Genomic DNA, 22412 nt, shown 5'->3' with positions numbered 1-22412 from the left:
TTTTTTTTTCCTTTTTCCCTTGCTTTTGCCGAAATGAAGAGGAGAGGAGAGAGAAAGAGATCATCTTCATCATCTTCTTCCTCCATTGCTTCCATAGCTAATTTCCTTCACATCTCTCAAGAACGTTCGGTAAATCTTCGATTTTATTCGGTAAAAAGTTCTATTTTCCTTCCTAGAGCATGAATTTGAGAGTAATTTCTTGAAATCTCTTGTTATGGTGGTGCTTTTGATCCTAGGGTTTAAGGTGAAATTGGGGAAATCAACTCCAAAAGCCTTCTACGAGAACTAGTAACCCGGTTGAGGTAAGGAATTCCCTTAAGTTGGTTTAGTCACTTGAAATTAGATAATTGATTATTTGGTTGAAATATGGTGTTTTGGAGCTTTGGGAATATTTTTGTATACATGTTCATAGCTTGGATATGCTTGTATATGTTGTATTTATGTCCATATAGGCTTATACTTGTGAAAATAGTGAAAGGAAATCAGGGTAGATTCTGGCAGTAACTTTCGAGATTTATTGGGAAAAATTGGTAAGGTATTTTGATCCTATTTTTTTTAGACATGTAGTTCTATAAGTGTAGAACCCGCATATANAAGCTGGTTATTACTATTTAAATGCTTATATAATTATGACTGTGATGATGAGTATGATTATGGAGTACCGATGAGAATTGGATTGTAATATGGACTGAAATTTATGATAAGGAGCAAGATTAAGGATGTTAATATGAATGGTGCTAGGAATCGATTGATTCATAAATGGTTAACTATGGGTTCGTACCATTATAATAATAGTATTAAGAATGGACATATGTAGTGTTAGTGGAATTTATATAAGTGTATAACTAGGTAGATGGATTTCAAGTAAGAGACAGGTGAATGTTGATTCACTAAACACTTTTTGTACAAGTCTTCATTGTTAACTTATTTTCAGGTGAAATCTCATCAAATGGGTATAGTTACAAAACTCTCTTATGCGTGTTTTCAAACCTTTGTCTACTTTTAAGTGACATTAGATTTCCTTACTTAGCCGTCGCGCTAACTACACTTCAATGTGTTCTTATCAGTTGCAGATTAGTGTGGACCCCTGTAGCCCAGCAAGCTCTGAACAGAAGAGAAGTACAGGTTGAGGTCTACTCTATCTTAGAATAGATACTCTGGAAGGAGGACTTCCTTATGTATTAAGTTTGATATTGATGTTGTAGTTTGATGTTGCATTTTGAGGTTGTAAGTTTAGCCTTAACGTTTGGGTATAGGAGAGATACCTAAGCGTGGCGGTAACACCCGATTTTCTGCTGGCTAGATGTAAGCTTCCGCGACGCATTATCAGTGATTTTGTAATACAAGTAAGAGTTGAAAATTGGGGTGTTACACTTGTGACGAGACTCCCTAGTCCCGTGGCCTCACGGGCTTGTGTGGCAGGACTAAAGAACCCGCTACATAAACCCGTGGCCATCACGAGCTTGTGTGGCGGGGCTAGAGAGGCCGCTACACTGGCTCGTGGCCTTCTCAAGGGGCTAGGATACGGGTCTCACGGACTTGTGGCCAGTCCCGTGAGCACAACAATCGACCTACAGAGGTCACCTTCTTCGACGAATCTCAGGCCAAAACATATATAACTCAGAAACCTCCAAACACACATTGCCTTCTTCAAATTACTCATACATATGTACACATAGATTTATAAACCAAATATCACGACACCTTCTATTATCTTCCAATATTTTGAAACCAAAATAGTGTTGATAACATTTTAAGAACAAAACATAATAGATAACAAGATAACAGATAGTAACTAAGGCAAAAATACATTTGTACAGACATGAATCTTTACCTCTACTACTACCACCTCAAGCAAGAATACCCCTTAAGCCTTAAGTCTGATTTCCTGTTACTCATCTACCTTAACTCAGACCAAAACCACAATGCACATCCACAACACAATACATCAACACAGAAAATCTTAATACAAAACAAGCAGATGAAATGATGAAGAGGAAGAAATGAAGGAAGGAAACTTACAAGGGTTTATACCTTAGCTAAGAAGAACTCTGGTTCTTCACTTCTAAGAAATAAAAAGGGAGCGGAGATGGGGATTGAGGAGGCAAATGAAATGAACAGTGAGTATTTATACATAGGGTTGGAATCCCTAGGTCAGCTGAGATGCGAGAATCAGGTCTCCAAACATTAGGGCATGTTCCAAATGCAAAGTGAGTGAATTGAGCTGATAATTGGGTCATTGTACTCAATAAAAGCAGATTTATTATTTAAATAGTATGTGTTTGAGTTGAGCTTATAATAGTGATATCATTAACGGTCATAGGTTGATCTCAAATAGATTTTTGGATTCAAATAATGATATAATATAGAGTTAGAAAAACAAAAAATCATACTTTAGTTTTATTTAGATTTTTGTACTAGAATAATTTGTTTTGAAATCATAAATAATGAAATATTTATAGGTGTCAAAAACTAATTTTATTTGTAAGAGTATTTATATGAAAATAATATTATCCAAAATAACGGGGTATTACAACTTTCCAGATCTAGCTTTAGAGATGGTGGAAATGGAAGTTTCTAGAAAGCAAAGAGAGATGAGGGAAAACATAGGCAGATGGTTGGAATCAGGTGGAGAGAGAGAGAGAGCATATTTATTTGGGAATATATGTATATTCGTATACATAAATCATGCACAGTAAACTTCGTTTATCACCACATGAGTACTTCGCATTCCGTATTCATAAAAGGTTAAAACTGAAATCTCAACTTTAATGTTTGTTGGGAGGTTATTCCAACAATTTTTAGTTGATGCATACACAATGGTTAAGTCTGATAGAATTCTATTTATAAGGACCAATCAGAAAGCCTTGAGATGTTAAGCTCACAAATGACTATTCGATGCATTGACCTGATGAGATATTGAACCTGGTATGCAAGGAAGAAGAATAATCTTACCATCAAATTTTATTGGCGGAGCAAGGTATATGATTCAAAACTATCAGGATGCAATGACCATATGCCGTTGGATAGGGTATCCAAATTTATTTATTACATTTACATGTATCCAAAGTGGTCGGAGGTACAACATTATCTTGAAAAGCGAAAATTGAAAGCTGAGGATTGACCTGACATTATGTGCCGATAATTGTGTGCTGATAATGTCTGGTAACAACGTTATCTAGATTGGTTGTCACTAAATTATCAAAACAAGTCATTGAAGCCACGATAATGTTTGGTAACAACGCAGTGACTAAGGTCTTGGTCCCTCGCATCTTGGTTCCTCGCATGACTATGACACCATTAGATCTAAAATTGCCATTTAAATTTCAAAGAAGACAATTCTTGGTAATGCTTTCATATGTAATGACCATTAACAAAAGTCAGGGACAAACACTATCACATATTTGTTTGCTATTGAAGAAACCAATTTTTGTGCATGGTTAATTGTACATTGTTGCATCTTGGATTAAAAATCCTAACGATCTGAAACTATTAATTTGTAGTGACTCGACTAGGAGTTGTACTTCAACGACTAACGTTGTTCACCAAGAAGTTTTGATACAAAGTATTTAATATAATTTGTATATTCATTTATATACAAAAAGAATTTGAATTATAGTTAATTTATTTAAAATCAACCTAGATTTACGCCAAACACCTTGTGCTCAAATGGCATGTAGTGGCTTCCCTCAAATTAATAAGTTTTACACAACATAGTTCTATTTAATTAATAAATTCTAATAAGACTAATAGTTCTTAGTTTCACAATATAACAATAATATTTATAATCTTTAGTCCGTGAATCGCACGGGTATTTTTACAACTTCCCACCCAAGCTATTACTATATAAATTATACGGAGTAATAATTATTATGGTAAATAATCGCTCAATAAATGTGGCAACTTATATACATACATACATATACAATATATATATATATGTGTGTGTGTGTGTGTATGTGTGTGTATTTCTACTATACTAATAAGATCCAAAGAGAGTTAGATCTAAAATGGGTAGAAAAAATGGCGGTCAACTTATTTAATCAAATGGATGGTTCAGATGAATTATTTAATCAAATAGATGGTTAAGATAATTCAGATTAATATTATTAATAGAGATTACCTAATTTAACCTTACTTTTATGATTATCCGTTAAGTTTTCCGTTAAATATTCTCTTCTCCGTTAATATTTCGTTAACTTTTAACTTACCCATTAATTTCTATAAGAAAGGTCTTAGGTTCGAACCTCATCTCAATCAAATTTGACATAATTAAGTTTCCCACTCTATCTTACTTTTATTAAATTAAATAAATTAGTAGCTACAACAAAAAATGATACATATGTATTTCTTTAATTTAGAATTATGTGTCTACAATATCTTTATTTGAAAAAATTATTCATTATCAGAAAATTAAATTAAATAAGAGAAATAATTTCATTAGTTATATTGTCTTTATTTTCTCTCATGCAAAGATTCTTTACATTCAAATTTATCAATTGATATTCATTACATTGTCCATTATCTTATTTTTACAATATCTTGTAATTAAATATCAAAGTTATAGTACAAAATAATGTTATATATTTATTTACCAAGTATTTTATTAATACTATGAAAAAAAATTTTAAAATAATTTGAAGCTAATTATATTAACTACTTGGAGATTGGTTGACAAAGATAGTACTCAAATAACCCAACAAATTGAAGCGGTATCGCTCTATTTTACTCTTATTAAATTAAATAAATTAGTAGTTACACCAAAAAATGATACATATGTATTTCTTTAATATCATGAAAAAAGTAAAAAAGAATAATTTGAAACCAATCATATTAACTACTTGGGGGATTAATTGACAATAAAGTACTCAAATAACCCCTTACCCAGCAAATTGAAGCGAGAAACTACCTTTTAATATCTTTGGAATACATAATATTTTAAATTTTCAAATTTTTATTAATTAATTTAATTTTTTTTCTTAAACTAGAGATTTCTTTATCCACAATAACTCATTCAACAATAATGGTTGAACCAAATGAACCCCAAGCAGAACACCTAAAGGAAAGTCCATAGCTCCTATTCATAATCTTATTGCATAACGTTGTCATCTATGCTACCAACAATAACCGAATTGCAAATAACACTCTACCAACAAAAAGGAAGAGAACAAACAGTAAAGATGAAGACAATGACAGTTTTCAAAAAAAAATGAAGACAATGACAGTGTTACTCAAAAGAGAACTAAGAACACTTAGAAAAATTCAAATTAAAAGTAGTATTTTTTAGACTATCATTTTTAGACCAAATATTTAGACTATCGATTTTACAAGGTTACAAGCATTTATTTTAGTAATAATTATAATGAATTTTCTATATTATCTTGGATTCATATACTTTGAGTTAGATATTTAAATAAAAAAATTCGACATTCAATTACCCATGTATAAACTTCTCCTATATAATCTTGCATTGATATACTTTCAAATATTTATTTAAATATAAACTTTGGGCATTAACACATTCGCGCAATGCGCGTATAAAACTAGTATATATATATATATGTACATATATACACACACACACACACACACACACTTAATAATACTATGAAAACAAAATAAATTATTATGTTAATTAAGCTAATAATAGCACGAATATTGGTATAATTATAATTAATTCATTCAGATATGGAAGACGAGGGAAAAAGTAAATGCGATATGGTGAAAATAAATATACTTAGGTATAAAAGTATAACTGCACAAATATTAGTATAATTGCCTAATAATAATTGTCCAATAATTATTATGATAATTAAATTAAACACGAGTCATTTGATTTATTTTTATAATAATTTCAATTAAATTATTTATCCTTTTTTCATATTTATTTTAGTAACTAGTTTTTCACGCGCATCGCGCGAATGAGATAATGCCCAATCCTATATACCAATTATTTTTACTGTCAAGATCGATGTTTATTTTGTCTTTAATCCGAACAGGTTGATTGTAGAAAATGAATGAATTATAAATTTAAATTAGTTCTAATATATTTAAAGAATGCACAATAAGTATTTTACATACAAGATTAATGAATGCTGCAACGGTAACTATTTTTCAAAATTTTTTTTCTGAATTTAAAAGATTGATTTCAACAATGTTGTAGTCTCAGCATCTTTTCAATGTATCAAGTGTGTTACAATGTTTTATTGCCCTACATTGACATTTTTAATAGTGAGTTTTAAATCAATTTATTGGGTTATTTGAATGTTTCTTTGTCAACAAATCATCCCTATGTAGTTAATATGATTGGTTTCAAATTATTATTTTTAAATTATTTTTCATGTTATTAACATAATAGTTGGTAAATAAATATATACATTATGTTTTAGTACAACTTTGATATTTAATTGCAATATAGTGTAAAAAAATGAGCAATGTAGTAATTGAAGGTAATGAATCTTTGTATTATAAAAATATAGACAAAAAAATAACTAATAAAATTATATCTCTTTTTAAATTTTTTGATAATGAATATTTTTTTTAATAAAGGAATTGTAGACATCGAATTATAAATTAAAGAAATGCATATGTATTTTTTTGTTATAACTACTAATTTATTTAATTTAATAAGAGTAATAAAGTGAGGTACTTACTTTTGAATAACATACTATAACATATTCATAGTATATGTTCAACAATTATGCCAACTTTGATTGGGATGAGGTTCGAACCTAAGATCATACTTATAGAAATTAATAGGTAAGTTAAAAGTTTTTTAACGGAATATTAACGGAAAAGATAATATTTACCGGAAAATTTAACGGATAATCATATAATTAAGGATAAATTAGGAAATCTCAAGCAAAAATATAAATCTAAACAATCTGAACCATCCATTTGATTTAATAATCTGACTGTCATTTTTTCTACCCATTATAGGCCTAACTTTCTTTGGCTCTTATTATATATATATATATACTAGTTTTACACGCGCATTGCGCGAATGGGTTAATGTCCAATGTTTATATTTAAATAAATATTTGAAAGTATATTAATGTAAGATTATATAGGAGAAGTTTATACATAGGTAATTGAATGTTGAATTTATTTATTAAATATGTAACTCAAAGTATATGAATCCAATATAATATATGAAATTCATTGTAATTGTCATTAAAATAAATGTTTGTAACTTTGTAAAATCAATAGTCTAAATATTTAGTCTAAAAATGATAGTCTAAATAAATACTACTTTTGATTTGAATTTTTCTAAGTATTCTTAATTCTCTTTTGAGTAACATTGTGAATACTTGGTATTAATCGAGTAGCTTCAAATTATTTAAAAAAATTTTTTTTTCATGGTATTAATAAAATACTTGGTAAATAAATATATAACATTATTTTGTATTATAACTTTGATATTTAATTACAAGATATTGTAAAAATAAGATAATGGACAATGTAATGAATATCAATTGATAAATTTCAATGTAAAGAATCTTTGCATGGGAGAAAATAAAGACAATATAACTAATGAAATTATTTCTCTTATTTAATTTAATTTTTTGATAATGAATTTTGTTTTTCAAATAAAGGTATTGTAAACACATAATAGAAATACATATGTATCATTTTTTGTTGTATCTACTAATTTATTTAATTTAATAAGAGTAAAATAGAGTGAGAAACTTAATTATGTCAAATTTGATTGGGATGAGGTTCGAACCTAAGACCTTTCTTATAGAAATTAATAGGTAAGTTAAAAGTTGACGGAATATTAACGGAGAAGAGAATATTTAACGAAAACTTAACGGATAATCATATAATTAAGGATAAATTAGGAAATCTCAAGGAAAAATATAAATCTAAACAATCTGAACCATCCATTTGATTAAATAATTTGACCGCCATTTTTTCTACCCATTTTAGGCCAAACTCTCTTTGGCTCTTATTAGTAGAGTAGATAGTAGATAAATAATTTGACCGCCATTTTTTTCTACCCATTTTAGGCCTAACCCTCTTTGGCTCTTATTAGTATAGTAGATAATATAATTACATAAATCATATTATTGATTTTTAAAGATAATTGTAGACAAACAAGTCATATATTATTCAATTAATTGAGCGATACTTTTGCACCAATTTTATAATCAAATAAATGTATACTTTCAAATATTAGAATTGTTTATTATCTAAATATATAAATCAAAATTTTACCCCTGCATCGCACGGGTAATTGGGCAATTATTTGCTCGAATTCAAGCAAGACTAGCGCTAACATAAAAAATCATAATCGATCCAATCCATTTCATCAATTGCACTATATAATATTCATTGTTATAATTTATATAATTGTATATCGATCCAAATATTCTTAAAATTCGTTGTATATAATTGTTTAACAAATTCATCCCGTGCAACGCACGAGCGAAAATACTAGTTTAAGTTAAAAAAAATGTTGCTAGCGCGGTAAATATTAATTTATTAAAAGAGAAAATATCATTTTTAGTCTCTCAACTATAATATGTATCAATTTAACAGCAGGATCAAATGTGATACAAATTAAATAGTCATGCACCTAATTTGAAAATTTTAATAGTCAAGTAGCAAAATTGATATATATATTATAGTCGAAAGACTAAAAATAATATTCCATCTAATTAAAATTTATATTTTAAATAAATTGAGCCAATCGAAATTGAGCCAAAGACCTTATGGTCGGGTGACATCCAGTGTCCCGATTAACACTCCCACATGGATGATGGGAGTGGGAGTGGGTTCGAGGCAACTGTTGACTCTTTGTGCTTCATTAGGTTGAGAAAGTAGCTATGAACAGATACTACATTCTAACAGTTAGTAATACTCAAAAAAATAAAAAAATAATACACGTCCTTTTTCTTTTATTTATTTTTACTAATTAAATGACTCATACTATTATTTGGGGATTCGACACCATACCAAATCATATACTCCGTATAAGCAAGTGAAAAACAGAGCACCCACAGCCCACTGCCCACAGGTATGGACAGTGTTTGTTTGTTTGTTTATTTGTTTTTTTTTTTCTTTTTTTCTTTTTTTTGTTTGTTTTTGTTTTTGTTTTCTTTTTCACGGTTTTTGAAAGGAATTATTGTTCTACTTGTGATCTGTGTGTTGGGTTTTCATGTTTGTTATGATCTTACACATTTTTTCTTGTTTCGCTGTGTTTATTGTGTTTTTTTTTTTTTTTTTTTTTTTTTTTTTGGGGTTTTAAATTTAAATTTTGAATCAAACCCAAACAATCTTTAGGCATCTGCATACGGTTGTAATTAATTGAGAAAATGGATTCTTCAATTGTACACATGGAAATGGGATAATTTTTGGGGGTTTGGGCAGTTGGGACGACTTTTGGTTCAATGTTATCGTTAATCTGACCATTACTTTTTGGAATGTGTAGTATGTAATGGATTCAAGTTGAATTGTAGAAAGGAAATGAAGATATGCAGAAATGCAGAAGATATGTAAGAAGGAAATAAGGAAAAAGAATGCTATTGAGATTGTTCTGAAAATTCTTACACCATAACCTCCTCAGACTCATTTGTCTTATTTATAGATCAATACTGCTTAATAAATCCTATTCAAGAAGGATCTACAAGCTGTTGAAGCTATTATAACAACCCTACCATTTCCATAATCCTCAACATTCCCTAGTTGATTTAACCAACCATATTCAGATGACTTCATATTATATTATTTCTATTTTTCTTCACAGCAGGTTCATTACATAGTATATTGGATTCACAGAAGAATGCAGGGTTGAATATGTATATACATTTTTCTTGAAACTGGTCTCAATTCATATGAATTGGTTCAGCACTACAAGGAAATGTCATCTTTTGTTTTATTTATTTATTTATTTTTTGGGGGAAGGGTTGTGAGGTGTTGAAATTTGACTAATCTGATGCTATATACACTCATTATATACCTCTTACTTTTGAAAGTTGTAGGAGTGAGAGACCGATCAATAGCGTAACATTTTAAAACTCGAGCAAAGTTGACCTTTATGTACAATCCAAGAAGTAAAAAGATTTGAGCATGATATCATGTAGTGCATTGTAATAAATGGTACTTTTAAAGTTAGTGGCACTTTATATTGAGCATTAATGAATAATATTCTATCCTTATGCTTTCAAGGCATTGCAATTCTTGTTCTTCTTTGAGTTCTTTCAGTATTTATGTCCACACTGATGACCTCTCTTCAATAGCATAAAACTGATACCAATATATGATTATAAAGTAAAAAGGCAGGCAAATGGAGCAGCAAATTGCAGCTGTACAGCAAGCATTATGTGCAACAAAGATCATTAAGGAGGATAATGTTCCTTGCAAGATTGAAGAGGTACTAACTACGGATTGTAGCTTTTTTAAAAATAAAAAAAAAAAATCTTTCCGGTTTATTGATGTACTTAGTAAATAAGCTTTATTCTACCTCTATAGGGTCTCTATTTGGGTTCCCTTGGAGCTGCAAATGATAAAACTAGATTGAAAAGCTTGAACATTACACATATTTTGACAGTTGCCAACGCTCTAGCGCCTGCTCATCCAAATGATTTTACCTACAAGGTCATTACTGGTATGAAAATCATTTAATGAAAAGTAAACCAAGTTCTTTGAATATTGGAGTGCTCTGTAGTTGATTGTGAGTAGCAATTACTGTTTTGTGAACAGTGCTGGACCGAGAAGATGTAGAAATTTCACAGTACTTCGATGAATGCTTTAAATTCATTGAAGAGGGCAAAAGAGTAGGTGGTATTTTGGTTCATTGCTATATGGGAAGATCCAGAAGGTGGACTTTTGTTCTTTGCTTGAATTCATGTGATTGCATACGTTAGAGATAAAGATAACAATTTTTTTTTTTTGTTTATATTGTAGTGTGACAGCTGTCGTTTCTTATCTGATGAAAAAGCATGGTATGAGCATGTCTGAAGCGCTGAAACTTGTGAAAAGTAAAAGGCAATTGGCTTGTCCTAATGCTGGTTTTATGTTGCAGCTACAGAACTATGAAAAATCTCTTAGAGGTATTGCTTTCTGACTTTTTATCACTTGATTGAACAAAGTTCAACATTTCAATTTTGGTTAAAACAAATTTCTTTTGCATGGTGTCACTTGTTAATTTCCTTCAAAGAATTATCAAATCTTGTAAAGGGATTTTTCATATAGGTCACGACAATTTTAGGTTGCATTTATTTTCATACATCATAATTGTTAGTTTTATTGGGGTTGGCTAAACATAAACTCAACATAAGCTTGGGTTACTTCTCTAAAAGTTGTGTATTGATGAGTGTAGTTTTCGCGGTGGATGGAAAGAAATAGGTGTTAAAACGGAAAGATTTCCGAGTATCGTTCTCTAAGGATGGCAAGGAGGGAATTCAAGCGGTAAGGGGATTAAGCACAAGAGTGTTTAGTGTTTGAAAGCTAACCCAAACATAGTAAGAAAGATGCATGAGACATCATGAAAATAAGGAACAAACAAAGGAAACAATCAATTGGAAAGGAGGATTTGGATCTTGCAACTCATATAGGTATCCTTGATTTCCTAAGATATTAGGCTAGCAACACTTAGATAATGAAAATGAGATAAGGTCACCAACACCACCGCCACTCTCGTGGTCAATGGACTCACTCCTTAGACCGTAATGTCATCCTTGTGATCACTAGGCTAGGAGAGGCATTTCGTCAAACACGTTATGTGCCTCTTATCTTCCACTTCTCCCTTTTCTCAAAGGTGAGAGGGAAATGTGCTAGGCTAGGCTAAGAAGTAACCTTACTCTCGTAAGTGAGACTCCTTCTCCAAACATCTCTCATATAGGTTGATCATTCCCACACAAGAGTCAAAGAAGATCACCATTCACACAATCAAACTCATAGTCAAGCAATTGCAAAACCTAATTGATCAATTCAAAGCTCAAGAATATCCATACAACATTGCTCAATCCAAATCCACAAAGATCTATCTAATCATACTTGGAATTGAAATAGCAAAAGCAAAAGTAATGACAAGAAATTAAAAGGAAGACTTAGCTTGAAATTAAACCTTGAACTTGAAATTGAATGTTCATCACAATCTTGCAATGGAATTCTTCTCTAATTCTAATCTAAACCTAAGAATTGCAATGTGGAGTGAATTGGGAATGTGGAGTGAATTGGGGGAGATAATGTGGAGTGAATTGGGAATGTGGAGTGAATTGGGGGAGATCTCTCTAGGCTAATTGGGAATGTGGAGTGAATTGGGGGAGATCTCTCTAGGCTAATTGGGAATGTGGAGTGAATTGGGGGAGATCTCTCTAGGCTAATTCTAGAGAGAGAAATATTCTAAAGTGATCTAAAACTGAAGTGTGATGGATCCCGAATGAAAAAACCAAAAGAAAACTCTGTTTTTAACCCAAAAATCGCGCCCAAAATGGACTGGCCGAACCGCTGGACGCGGGCCGGACGCGTGCGTCCGGCCTCGCGTCCAGCCGAGCGCGCTACAGCGCGCGACCGGACGCGCGGCGGACGCGGGCGTTCGCCCCGCGTCCGAATTTACGGCCGCAGGAGTTTTCTCGGCTGAAGGGTGGACGTGGGGTGGACGCGCGCGTCCACCCCGCGTCCATCAGAACTCTGCTCTGATTTTCGAACTTCTGCGGGCATTTTTTCGGACGCCGATTTGGACGCGCGTCCAGAGCGCGTCCAAGGCCTATTTTGCCTTCCAACTTCGGTTTGTGAATTCTTCTCCGAAATATCGCCATTTCCTGTCTTTAAACACTTCTTTTTACCTACAAAACAATCGGTAAAGTGTGGAACGGGTACTAAAGACAATATAAAGCATTCTAATGCAATTTACGACTAAAACATTCATAAAAGCTTTAACTTGTATTCTAAACGATCCATGAACAACCGTATAAAAGTGGTATCTTTTGCACTTATCAAACTTTCCATACTTTAGACCTTGCTTGTCCTCAAGCAAGCCATCATAGGACAACCAACACAATAAGTGCAAAAGATATCACCAAGCTTTAGAAACGCATATGAGCTAGATGGAAGAACAAAGCACAATATTGAAATTAATGTTTCCTTTATTCCATCAAAGAAATGTGTCCATAAATGAACCATAAAGTTCAATAGTGAATATCCCAAGACTTGACACCCTTCTTTTGGTAAAGTAAATTTTTGGTAATAGACTTTGTTTCACACTTTTCAAGCATGCATACCAAAAGGGAATTCACCAAATATTTTGAAAGGGCCACTAGCCGAGCCAACTAGTGGGAACGATGTGCACAAGTCAATGCTAATAGTCCAACCTTATAACCTCAAGCCCCCTAAATTCTAGCATGATTAACAAAAAAGGCTTCAAGGTTGTCTACTACCCTTCAAGACCAACCATCGGGCTACCCGATCTCACATGGAGCTCCATGCTTTTTTGAGAACTGTGCAATAGGTGCCCGGTCCTAACGGGATAGATTTCTCCTTTTCTCATTCCCCAAGATAACCTCATCGGGCGACCCGACTTCACATGGATCTCCATGCTTTTTTGAAGACGGTGCAATGGGTGCCCGAATCTTGGCGGAATGGCTCTCTTAAATTTTCTCATCTCCCAAGACCTCGTATCGGGGCAACCGACTTCACGTAGAGCTCTACGCTTTTTCGAAGGCAGTGCGATGGTTGCCCCCAACTTGTCCTAGCGAGACGGTTCATCTTTTTCATATCCTAAGGTGGCCACATTGGGCTCTTTTGGGGTTTTGGCCTCATTGGGCTCTTGTTTACACAAAATAAAGCAAAGCATCACCTTCACAACCCCACACGCCACCTTCGGGAGAGCAAAAACAAAAATTATGTTCATTTCCGGGCTTAGCATATTATCTTTCTAGCATTGGCGAGTGCACACTCCCACTTCGAGGGATCATTGACTATGGTCCAAACAAAATAGAGGGTGAATTATCATGCAAACACACAATATAATCAATTTTCAAAAGTGCTAAAGAGTTCATTTCAAGGGATATTCAACATTGAAATCAATTATTCATTCATAGCAACACATTTCTAAGATAGATTAAACAAAACATTAATTTCAACACCACACAAGATTCTATACTAGCATCATATACTTAACCACATTTTAAGCACAAAGTGCTTCCCTTTCCACACTTAGAATTGAACATCGTCCTCGATGTTCGCTTTATGCACACGGTGGGAAAGAGATAAGGTCATCCGCCTCGTGCAATGCCCTTTCCACACTTTAGAAGTGGGCTATGGGCTAGGAGGGTCACAACATCGCTTTTATGAAAGACTTTTAACATCATACACTATAATACCAAACAACCCCGGGTTTCCACACTTTAGAATTGAAACACAAAGGCAAAATAACAAAAGATAAGGGAGATAAAGAGACTTCCTTGTTGCTTCTTTTCAAGCACATTGCCTTTAATCATCCTCATAGCTTTGATCCATTTATCAATTTTCCTACATCATCAACAAACACATTGCAATACTACAAACCATATTAGAGAATTTAGCTTCCATTAATGCAACACTTATTGAAAGCAAAAGTAAACAACAAAAACAAAATGCATAAAAATGTAAGATAACATCGGGTTGCCTCCCGAGAAGCGCTCCGTTTAACGTCCGTAGCCCGACGTAACTTTCGAGCCCTCATTCCAACATACTTGGACGGGGACAAGTCCTTTTGCCTCATCCACTCTTTCTTCAAGATATGCCCTTAAATGACGGGCATTGGCAAACTCCTTTAATTCTATACATAGCATACTCTCTTCCAAAGGTTTGTAACTATCCACGTCCATGAGTATGCTATTCTCTTCCAACTTACCTCTTTTTTCATTTTTCTTCTTTTCACCAAACTCCTTTTCATCATTTCTCACTTTCTCCTCAACTTCCTCCCTAACACTCTCATTTCTTATCTCTTCCTTTTCTTCAACCTCTTCTTTTACATTCTCATTTTTAACCCCTTCACTCCGATCTTTACCGATCAAATCATGAATATATAAAGCATCATCAAGACAATTATCATGGAAAGTCACACATTCAATATCATTTAAATCACACAAGCTAGCCTCAATATCGACATCATCATCACCACATATCTCATGCAAATCATTAGTAAGCTCATTTGACAAAGATTCATCATCAAAAGTAAGACTCAAGAACATCATTATCATCTAAAGAAACGAAAGAATTGTTTTCACAAGTATCAACATAATTTTCATCATCATCATCGAAGGAGTCAAATGAATCACTATCATTAAAGTCATAAGGGTTAAGAAAATTGACCTCATTATCAACATCTTCAATTATGCAATTATTTTCACTAGGCATATCTACCACTTTTTCAACTCCATTATCAACACAATCAATGTTAGCATTATCAAAATGAATAGGCACATGAATATCATCACAATCATTATTCTCATCACACATGTCGGCCCAAGATTTAGAAATTTTATCACCAAGAGTAGTGCTAACACTAATAGGGTCAAGTGTCTTACCATATGCAAGCTCAATAGTGTCACCACATGGCTTTTCCTCTTCCCACACTATCTCCTCATCACCATCACTCTCCTTTTCCTCAACATTCTCATATTCTTGCTTCCACCCTTCCCTAATATTGGTCATTTCTTGCTCTAATTCTTCTATCCTTGCCAATATCATGTTCTTCATGTCTTCCATGTTTTCCTCCTCATATGGTTGCATCATGTACTCCTCATTCTCATAGTGGTTGTACTCTTGATCAATTTCGTCCCTATGGTGTTTGTACCTACATTCACATGGGAAGTTAGTCTTACATTTCTTGCAATATGGGTACTTTTGGCATTGATACCTATAGTGAGGCCCTTTACAAGCATAACAAATCACTTGTCGATTCATATCTTCAAACATGTGTTCCTCAATGGTCTTGAAGCGGTCATTTGGGTCTCTTGGCTTGGGTTTCAACCAATGGTCATACATGTGCTCGATAATAGATTTCTTTTTGGGTGGAGGTGTGTTTTGAGTGTAAGATTGTGGAGAGTAGGCTTGGGATGGGTAAGAGTCGTAGGATTGAGAATTAGAGAATCCTCTTTGTTGAGGGTAGTCATCATCCTCGTCATAATGGGTAGATTGGTAAGATTTTGAATCGTAGCTTTGAGGTAGTGGTGGGGCTCTTCTAGAGTAGTGGTAATCACCATATTCTCTATCATCATATTGAGGTCTTGATGGTTGCCTTCTTGGTTGGTATTCTTCTTGTGAAGATCCATATGTCCTTGAGTAAGGTTGTTCATAGTCCTCATAATCTCTATAACCATAGGGGTTAGAAACTTGAGCATTATAGCCTCCCCTTGGTTGCCTATATCCTCCTTGGTATTCATAGTAATCCTCTTGTTGATATCTTGCTTGAGAATACATCATAGAGGATCAACCTATCAACACAAAGACAAGAGAGTGTTTTGCAACTAGAAGTAGTTGCAAGTGAGAGTAGTAGCAATTGAAATGACAAAAAGATTAAAATGTAAACAAAGTAAATTGCAAAAATAGAAAGTAAATGGGGGGGGGNCGAGCCCTCATTCCAACATACTTGGACGGGGACAAGTCCTTTTGCCTCATCCACTCTTTCTTCAAGATATGCCCTTAAATGACGGGCATTGGCAAACTCCTTTAATTCTATACATAGCATACTCTCTTCCAAAGGTTTGTAACTATCCACGTCCATGAGTATGCTATTCTCTTCCAACTTACCTCTTTTTTCATTTTTCTTCTTTTCACCAAACTCCTTTTCATCATTTCTCACTTTCTCCTCAACTTCCTCCCTAACACTCTCATTTCTTATCTCTTCCTTTTCTTCAACCTCTTCTTTTACATTCTCATTTTTAACCCCTTCACTCCGATCTTTACCGATCAAATCATGAATATATAAAGCATCATCAAGACAATTATCATGGAAAGTCACACATTCAATATCATTTAAATCACACAAGCTAGCCTCAATATCGACATCATCATCACCACATATCTCATGCAAATCATTAGTAAGCTCATTTGACAAAGATTCATCATCAAAAGTAAGACTCAAGAACATCATTATCATCTAAAGAAACGAAAGAATTGTTTTCACAAGTATCAACATAATTTTCATCATCATCATCGAAGGAGTCAAATGAATCACTATCATTAAAGTCATAAGGGTTAAGAAAATTGACCTCATTATCAACATCTTCAATTATGCAATTATTTTCACTAGGCATATCTACCACTTTTTCAACTCCATTATCAACACAATCAATGTTAGCATTATCAAAATGAATAGGCACATGAATATCATCACAATCATTATTCTCATCACACATGTCGGCCCAAGATTTAGAAATTTTATCACCAAGAGTAGTGCTAACACTAATAGGGTCAAGTGTCTTACCATATGCAAGCTCAATAGTGTCACCACATGGCTTTTCCTCTTCCCACACTATCTCCTCATCACCATCACTCTCCTTTTCCTCAACATTCTCATATTCTTGCTTCCACCCTTCCCTAATATTGGTCATTTCTTGCTCTAATTCTTCTATCCTTGCCAATATCATGTTCTTCATGTCTTCCATGTTTTCCTCCTCATATGGTTGCATCATGTACTCCTCATTCTCATAGTGGTTGTACTCTTGATCAATTTCGTCCCTATGGTGTTTGTACCTACATTCACATGGGAAGTTAGTCTTACATTTCTTGCAATATGGGTACTTTTGGCATTGATACCTATAGTGAGGCCCTTTACAAGCATAACAAATCACTTGTCGATTCATATCTTCAAACATGTGTTCCTCAATGGTCTTGAAGCGGTCATTTGGGTCTCTTGGCTTGGGTTTCAACCAATGGTCATACATGTGCTCGATAATAGATTTCTTTTTGGGTGGAGGTGTGTTTTGAGTGTAAGATTGTGGAGAGTAGGCTTGGGATGGGTAAGAGTCGTAGGATTGAGAATTAGAGAATCCTCTTTGTTGAGGGTAGTCATCATCCTCGTCATAATGGGTAGATTGGTAAGATTTTGAATCGTAGCTTTGAGGTAGTGGTGGGGCTCTTCTAGAGTAGTGGTAATCACCATATTCTCTATCATCATATTGAGGTCTTGATGGTTGCCTTCTTGGTTGGTATTCTTCTTGTGAAGATCCATATGTCCTTGAGTAAGGTTGTTCATAGTCCTCATAATCTCTATAACCATAGGGGTTAGAAACTTGAGCATTATAGCCTCCCCTTGGTTGCCTATATCCTCCTTGGTATTCATAGTAATCCTCTTGTTGATATCTTGCTTGAGAATACATCATAGAGGATCAACCTATCAACACAAAGACAAGAGAGTGTTTTGCAACTAGAAGTAGTTGCAAGTGAGAGTAGTAGCAATTGAAATGACAAAAAGATTAAAATTGAAACAAAGTAAATTGCAAAAATAGAAAGTAAAGGGGGGGGGGGGGGGTAGACTCTCTAACTTGAACACTTGCTCATGTTAATACAAAGGCACTTACTACTCAAAAACCGATGCCAATCCCCGACAACGGCGCCATTTGATGAGTGTAGTTTCGCGGTGGATGGAAAGAAATAGGTGTTAAAACGGAAAGATTTCCGAGTATCGTTCTCTAAGGATGGTAATGAGGGAATTCAAGCTGTAAGGGGATTAAGCACAAGAGTGTTTAGTGTTTGAAAGCTAACCCAAACATAGTAAGAAAGGTGCATGAGACATCATGAAAATAAGGAACAAACAAAGGAAACAATCAAGTGGAAAGGAGGATTTGGATCTTGCAACTCATATAGGTATCCTTGATTTCCTAAGATTTTAGGCTAGCAACACTTAGATAATGAAGATGAGACAATGTCACCAACACCACCGCCACTCTCGTGGTCAATGGACTCACTCCTTAGACCGTAATGTCATCCTTGTGATCACTAGGCTAGGAAAGGCATTTTGTCAAACACGTTATGTGCCTCTTATCTTCCACTTCTCCCTTTTCTCAAAGGTGAGAGGGAAATGTGCTAGGCTAGGCTAAGGAGTAACCTTACTCTCGTAAGTGAGACTCCTTCTCCAAACATCTCTCATATAGGTTGATCATTCCCACACAAGAGTCAAAGAAGATCACCATTCACACAATCAAACTCATAGTCAAGCAATTGCAAAACCTAATTGATCACTTCAAAGCTCAAGAATATCTATACAACATTGCTCAATCCAAATCCACAAAGATCTATCTAATCATACTTGGAATTGAAATAGCAAAAGCAAAAGTAATGACAAGAAATTAAAAGGAAGACTTAGCTTGAAATTAAACCTTGAACTTGAAATTGAATGTTGATCACAATCTTGCAATGGAATTTTTCTCTAATTCTAATCTACACCTAAGAATTGCAATGTGGAGTGAATTGGGAATGTGGAGTGAATTGGGGGAGATCTCTCTAGGCTAATCCTAGAGAGAGAAATATTCTAAAGTGATCTAAAAATGAAGTGTGATGGATCCCGAATGAAAAAACCAGAAGAAAACTCTGTTTTTAACCCAAAAATCGCGCCCAAAATGGACTGGCCGAACCGCTGGACGCGGGCCGGACGTGCGTCCGGCCGAGCGCGCTACAGCGCGCAATCGGACGCACGGCGGACGCAGGCGTCCGCCTCGCGTTCGAATTTACGGTCGCAAGAGTTTTCTCGGCTGAAGGGTGGACGCGGGGTGGACGCGCACGTCCACCCCGCGTCCATTAGAACTCTGCTCTGATTTTCGAACTTCTGCGGGCATTTTTTCAGACGCCGATTTGGACGCGCGTCCAGAGCGCGTCCAAGGCCTATTTTGCCTTCTAACTTCGGTTTGTGAATTCTTCTCCGAAATATCGCCATTTCCTGTCTTTAAACACTTCTTTTTACCTACAAAACAATCGGTAAAGTGTGGAACGGGTACTAAAGACAATATAAAGCATTCTAATGCAATTTACGACTAAAACATTCATAAAAGCTTTAACTTGTATTTTAAACGATCCATGAACAACCGTATAAAAGTGGTATCTTTTGCACTTATCATGTATCCTTTGGATCAATCCAAACCATTCAACTCAACAAAACCTTTGTCATGAGGCTAGCTGAAAAGTTAGTTGAAAGCCTTAAAACTGTAAATTAGGTGATTGGGGTTAGATTGGTTGATAAAACTAGTTGTAGAATTAGTTGATACATTCAACAAGACACAAAAGTACATCTATGTATATGTTTATTCTAATTTTAGTAGTGGAGAAAAATGATCATTCACTGCTGGATTGGTAAATTTTATCTTATCTTATAGAGGGAGTTTGGTAGGGGGAAAAGTTCAAACTTTCATGGAATTTAAAAGGTTGGAAAATTATTCAGAAAGTTTGGGTCAATAGGAATCTAATTTCATGATATCAAGGAAAGAAATCCCACATAAGGGAGGTGGGATTCTTCTTCTTGGGTGACTAGGAATCTACCAAATTTATTTAATTACGTATTTATCATTTTTGGTGTTAAAGTTAAAAGTCTTTTATAAAATTTAAGAAAATTCTCTCCACCCATTACGAAGGAAAACACAACTATTTATCGAAAAGAATTCTCTCAATACTTTTTAACATACGTACTATCTTGAATCTTGAATATTCTTGTTGTAGAATGGAATTTTTCGGCATATTTTTATTCTTTTACAAGTGGTTTATTAAACTTTCAATTATTCATTATGTTTTTTTTTCTTTTTAATGTTTGTTTATAGCAAGGATATATTAAATATTAAAAAAAAATCATAGGAAAGCTTAGACGAACCAAACATCTTAATTAATTTTCTAGATAATTTAATTTTTATGGTTCTAAGGTAACACCAAACATGTTAATTAAATTTTTATGCAAAGTTATTCCCATCAAATACATTCATTGAAAATATTTTCTCATGAATTTAATTGATGGGAAAAATGCCAAATGCCCTCTTAATGCAAAAAATGTTTATTTATGGAATCTATTTTTTTTTAGCATTTATAATTTTTAACTAGCATTTTGTATGAGTGATGCTCCAAAATTCATGCTCAATATTAAAACATTGATAAATATAAATAATTAAAGATTATAGTTCAAGTTATATATACGCAAATAATATATGTATTAATGTATTATATACACACACATGATTTACCACTCATAGAAATTTAATGAAAATATAATATACAATTAAATTAATTATATAATGATTTTTATAAAATGATAATTAAATAATAAGAAAAAAAATTGTAGATATAAGTAAATGGTAATAATGATGGGGTCATTAATGGTAGAATTAAATAGTAATGGAGTTATAACGGTGTAAGAGTAGTTTTGTTAAACAAAAATGTAATAGGAGCAATTTTGTCAAATAAAATTTAAGTGTACAACATTTAAAGTAAAATGTAACCTTTATTAGATTAAAAAAACGATGACAATAGGAAACTAGAATAATGTATATACTAAACTAAAATTAATTATATGTACTTGAAAAGGCAAGATAAGTGACAACATGAAACTATAATAATGTATTAATGAGCTAACTTTAGCACAATGAACTTGTTTGGTCCCTTACATTACATAATGAATGAACAAATAATGGGTAAACCTGCTCTACTGAGCAAGATCAGCAATGCCCAACTATCTTTGCCATCCTTGCTTTGAGCCTTCAACGATGAGGCTTCCTTAGTTGGCTTACCTATTTTGTTTTCCAAGGTTTGACCACGCTTGGGCCGTGATGGATTTAATTAGCCCGGTAGTTTGAATTAATCAAAATTGATAATTAAAGGGAAGAAAAATGTAGGAAAAATATACGGAGAGAATATAAGTATGGAGGGAGGGTTTATTTATACATGGAGGGCCTGGTCCCTTTGACCTTTCTATGGATGGAGGGTCTATTTATATATTTTTTGGGTCTAGATCCCTACAAGGAATAAGAGTCCTGGACCACCTCATATTGGAAGTCCTATAAATGATAAGCTCTAATCCTACTAATATTACAAATACTAAGTCCAGTCCTTATCGAATTCTTCGGTAGTTCTGCGTTGGGTCTCCTTCTTGGGTCTTTTTGATCCAATTCGTCTCTTGGGTTAGTCCATGTGGCTCAGGCCTAGTATGTTATCCATTATTCTCTTCCTAGTGAGTGTGCGTTTCTTCCACACCGTGGTTGGTATACGAGTCTTCCACTGGCTAATGGATATATGTCTTCTACATTCCGGTGGGTATATGAGTCTTTCACTGCTTAGTGAGTATGCAATAACATAAACAATTTAATAGGAGTACATATATTAAATTAAAATTCAACTAAACAAGCTCAAAATTAAGAAGCTCAAATTGAGTTATAATTTAATAAGATTTTCTTTGGAATTAAAATTGAAGAAGATGCAAATAAGAAAATAATAGAAGAGGAATTTTC

At 33.7% G+C, this 22412-nt stretch overlaps 2 protein-coding genes and 1 long non-coding RNA gene across 4 annotated transcripts; 2 read left to right on the top strand and 1 right to left on the bottom strand.

Annotated features, from left to right (window-relative positions):
• Window positions 1-243: 243 nt before the first annotated feature.
• Window positions 244-1302, top strand: LOC116027666. The gene is made up of 2 exons (XR_004100036.1): window positions 244-302; window positions 1068-1302. It is a non-coding gene; the product is annotated as an uncharacterized LOC116027666 (long non-coding RNA).
• Window positions 1303-8977: 7675 nt separating this feature from the next.
• On the top strand, window positions 8978-11222 carry LOC116000272 (dual specificity protein phosphatase 1-like). Of its 2 annotated transcripts, XM_031240332.1 has the most exons (5): window positions 8978-9019; window positions 10274-10375; window positions 10474-10609; window positions 10705-10822; window positions 10909-11222. In XM_031240332.1, the coding sequence occupies exons 2-5, from the start codon at window positions 10289-10291 to the stop codon at window positions 11066-11068; spliced, it is 501 nt and encodes a 166-aa protein (XP_031096192.1). In that variant the 5' UTR covers window positions 8978-9019; window positions 10274-10288; the 3' UTR covers window positions 11069-11222. The 2 variants fall into 2 exon arrangements, with proteins under 2 accessions (XP_031096192.1, XP_031096200.1); XM_031240340.1 differs by lacking the exon at window positions 8978-9019 and having other exon boundaries at window positions 10079-10375.
• Window positions 11223-14292: 3070 nt separating this feature from the next.
• On the bottom strand, window positions 14293-17876 carry LOC116010227 (uncharacterized protein PF11_0207-like). The gene is made up of 8 exons (XM_031249544.1): window positions 17749-17876; window positions 17394-17685; window positions 16793-17089; window positions 16580-16617; window positions 15848-16267; window positions 15493-15784; window positions 14892-15188; window positions 14293-14349 (listed from the first exon to the last, which is right to left on the bottom strand). The coding sequence occupies exons 1-8, from the start codon at window positions 17874-17876 to the stop codon at window positions 14293-14295; spliced, it is 1821 nt and encodes a 606-aa protein (XP_031105404.1).
• Between the last annotated feature and the right edge of the window lie 4536 nt (window positions 17877-22412).

The sequence above is a fragment of the Ipomoea triloba genome, chromosome 1 (genome assembly GCF_003576645.1).
Source record: "Ipomoea triloba cultivar NCNSP0323 chromosome 1, ASM357664v1".
NCBI lineage: Eukaryota > Viridiplantae > Streptophyta > Magnoliopsida > Solanales > Convolvulaceae > Ipomoea > Ipomoea triloba.
Note: the sequence above shows the minus strand (reverse complement) of the source record. Positions and strands in the feature narration are given on the sequence as shown.

Bases quoted from the DNA above. Each gene is read 5' to 3' on its own strand.
- LOC116010227 (XM_031249544.1), bottom strand. From the start codon at position 17,876: ATGTATGACCATTGGTTGAAACCCAAGCCAAGAGACCCAAATGACCGC. The intron at 16,268-16,579 runs GTATGTTGGAAT...ACCTTACTCAAG, and splicing joins AAGGACTTGTCCCCGTCCAA to GACATATGGATCTTCACAAG. The intron at 15,189-15,492 runs GTTAGCACTACT...TCGTTTCTTTAG, and splicing joins AGACACTTGACCCTATTAGT to ATGATAATGATGTTCTTGAG.
- LOC116000272 (XM_031240332.1), top strand. From the start codon at position 10,289: ATGGAGCAGCAAATTGCAGCTGTACAGCAAGCATTATGTGCAACAAAG. The intron at 10,376-10,473 runs GTACTAACTACG...CTACCTCTATAG, and splicing joins TTCCTTGCAAGATTGAAGAG to GGTCTCTATTTGGGTTCCCT. The intron at 10,823-10,908 runs GTGGACTTTTGT...TTTATATTGTAG, and splicing joins TATATGGGAAGATCCAGAAG to TGTGACAGCTGTCGTTTCTT.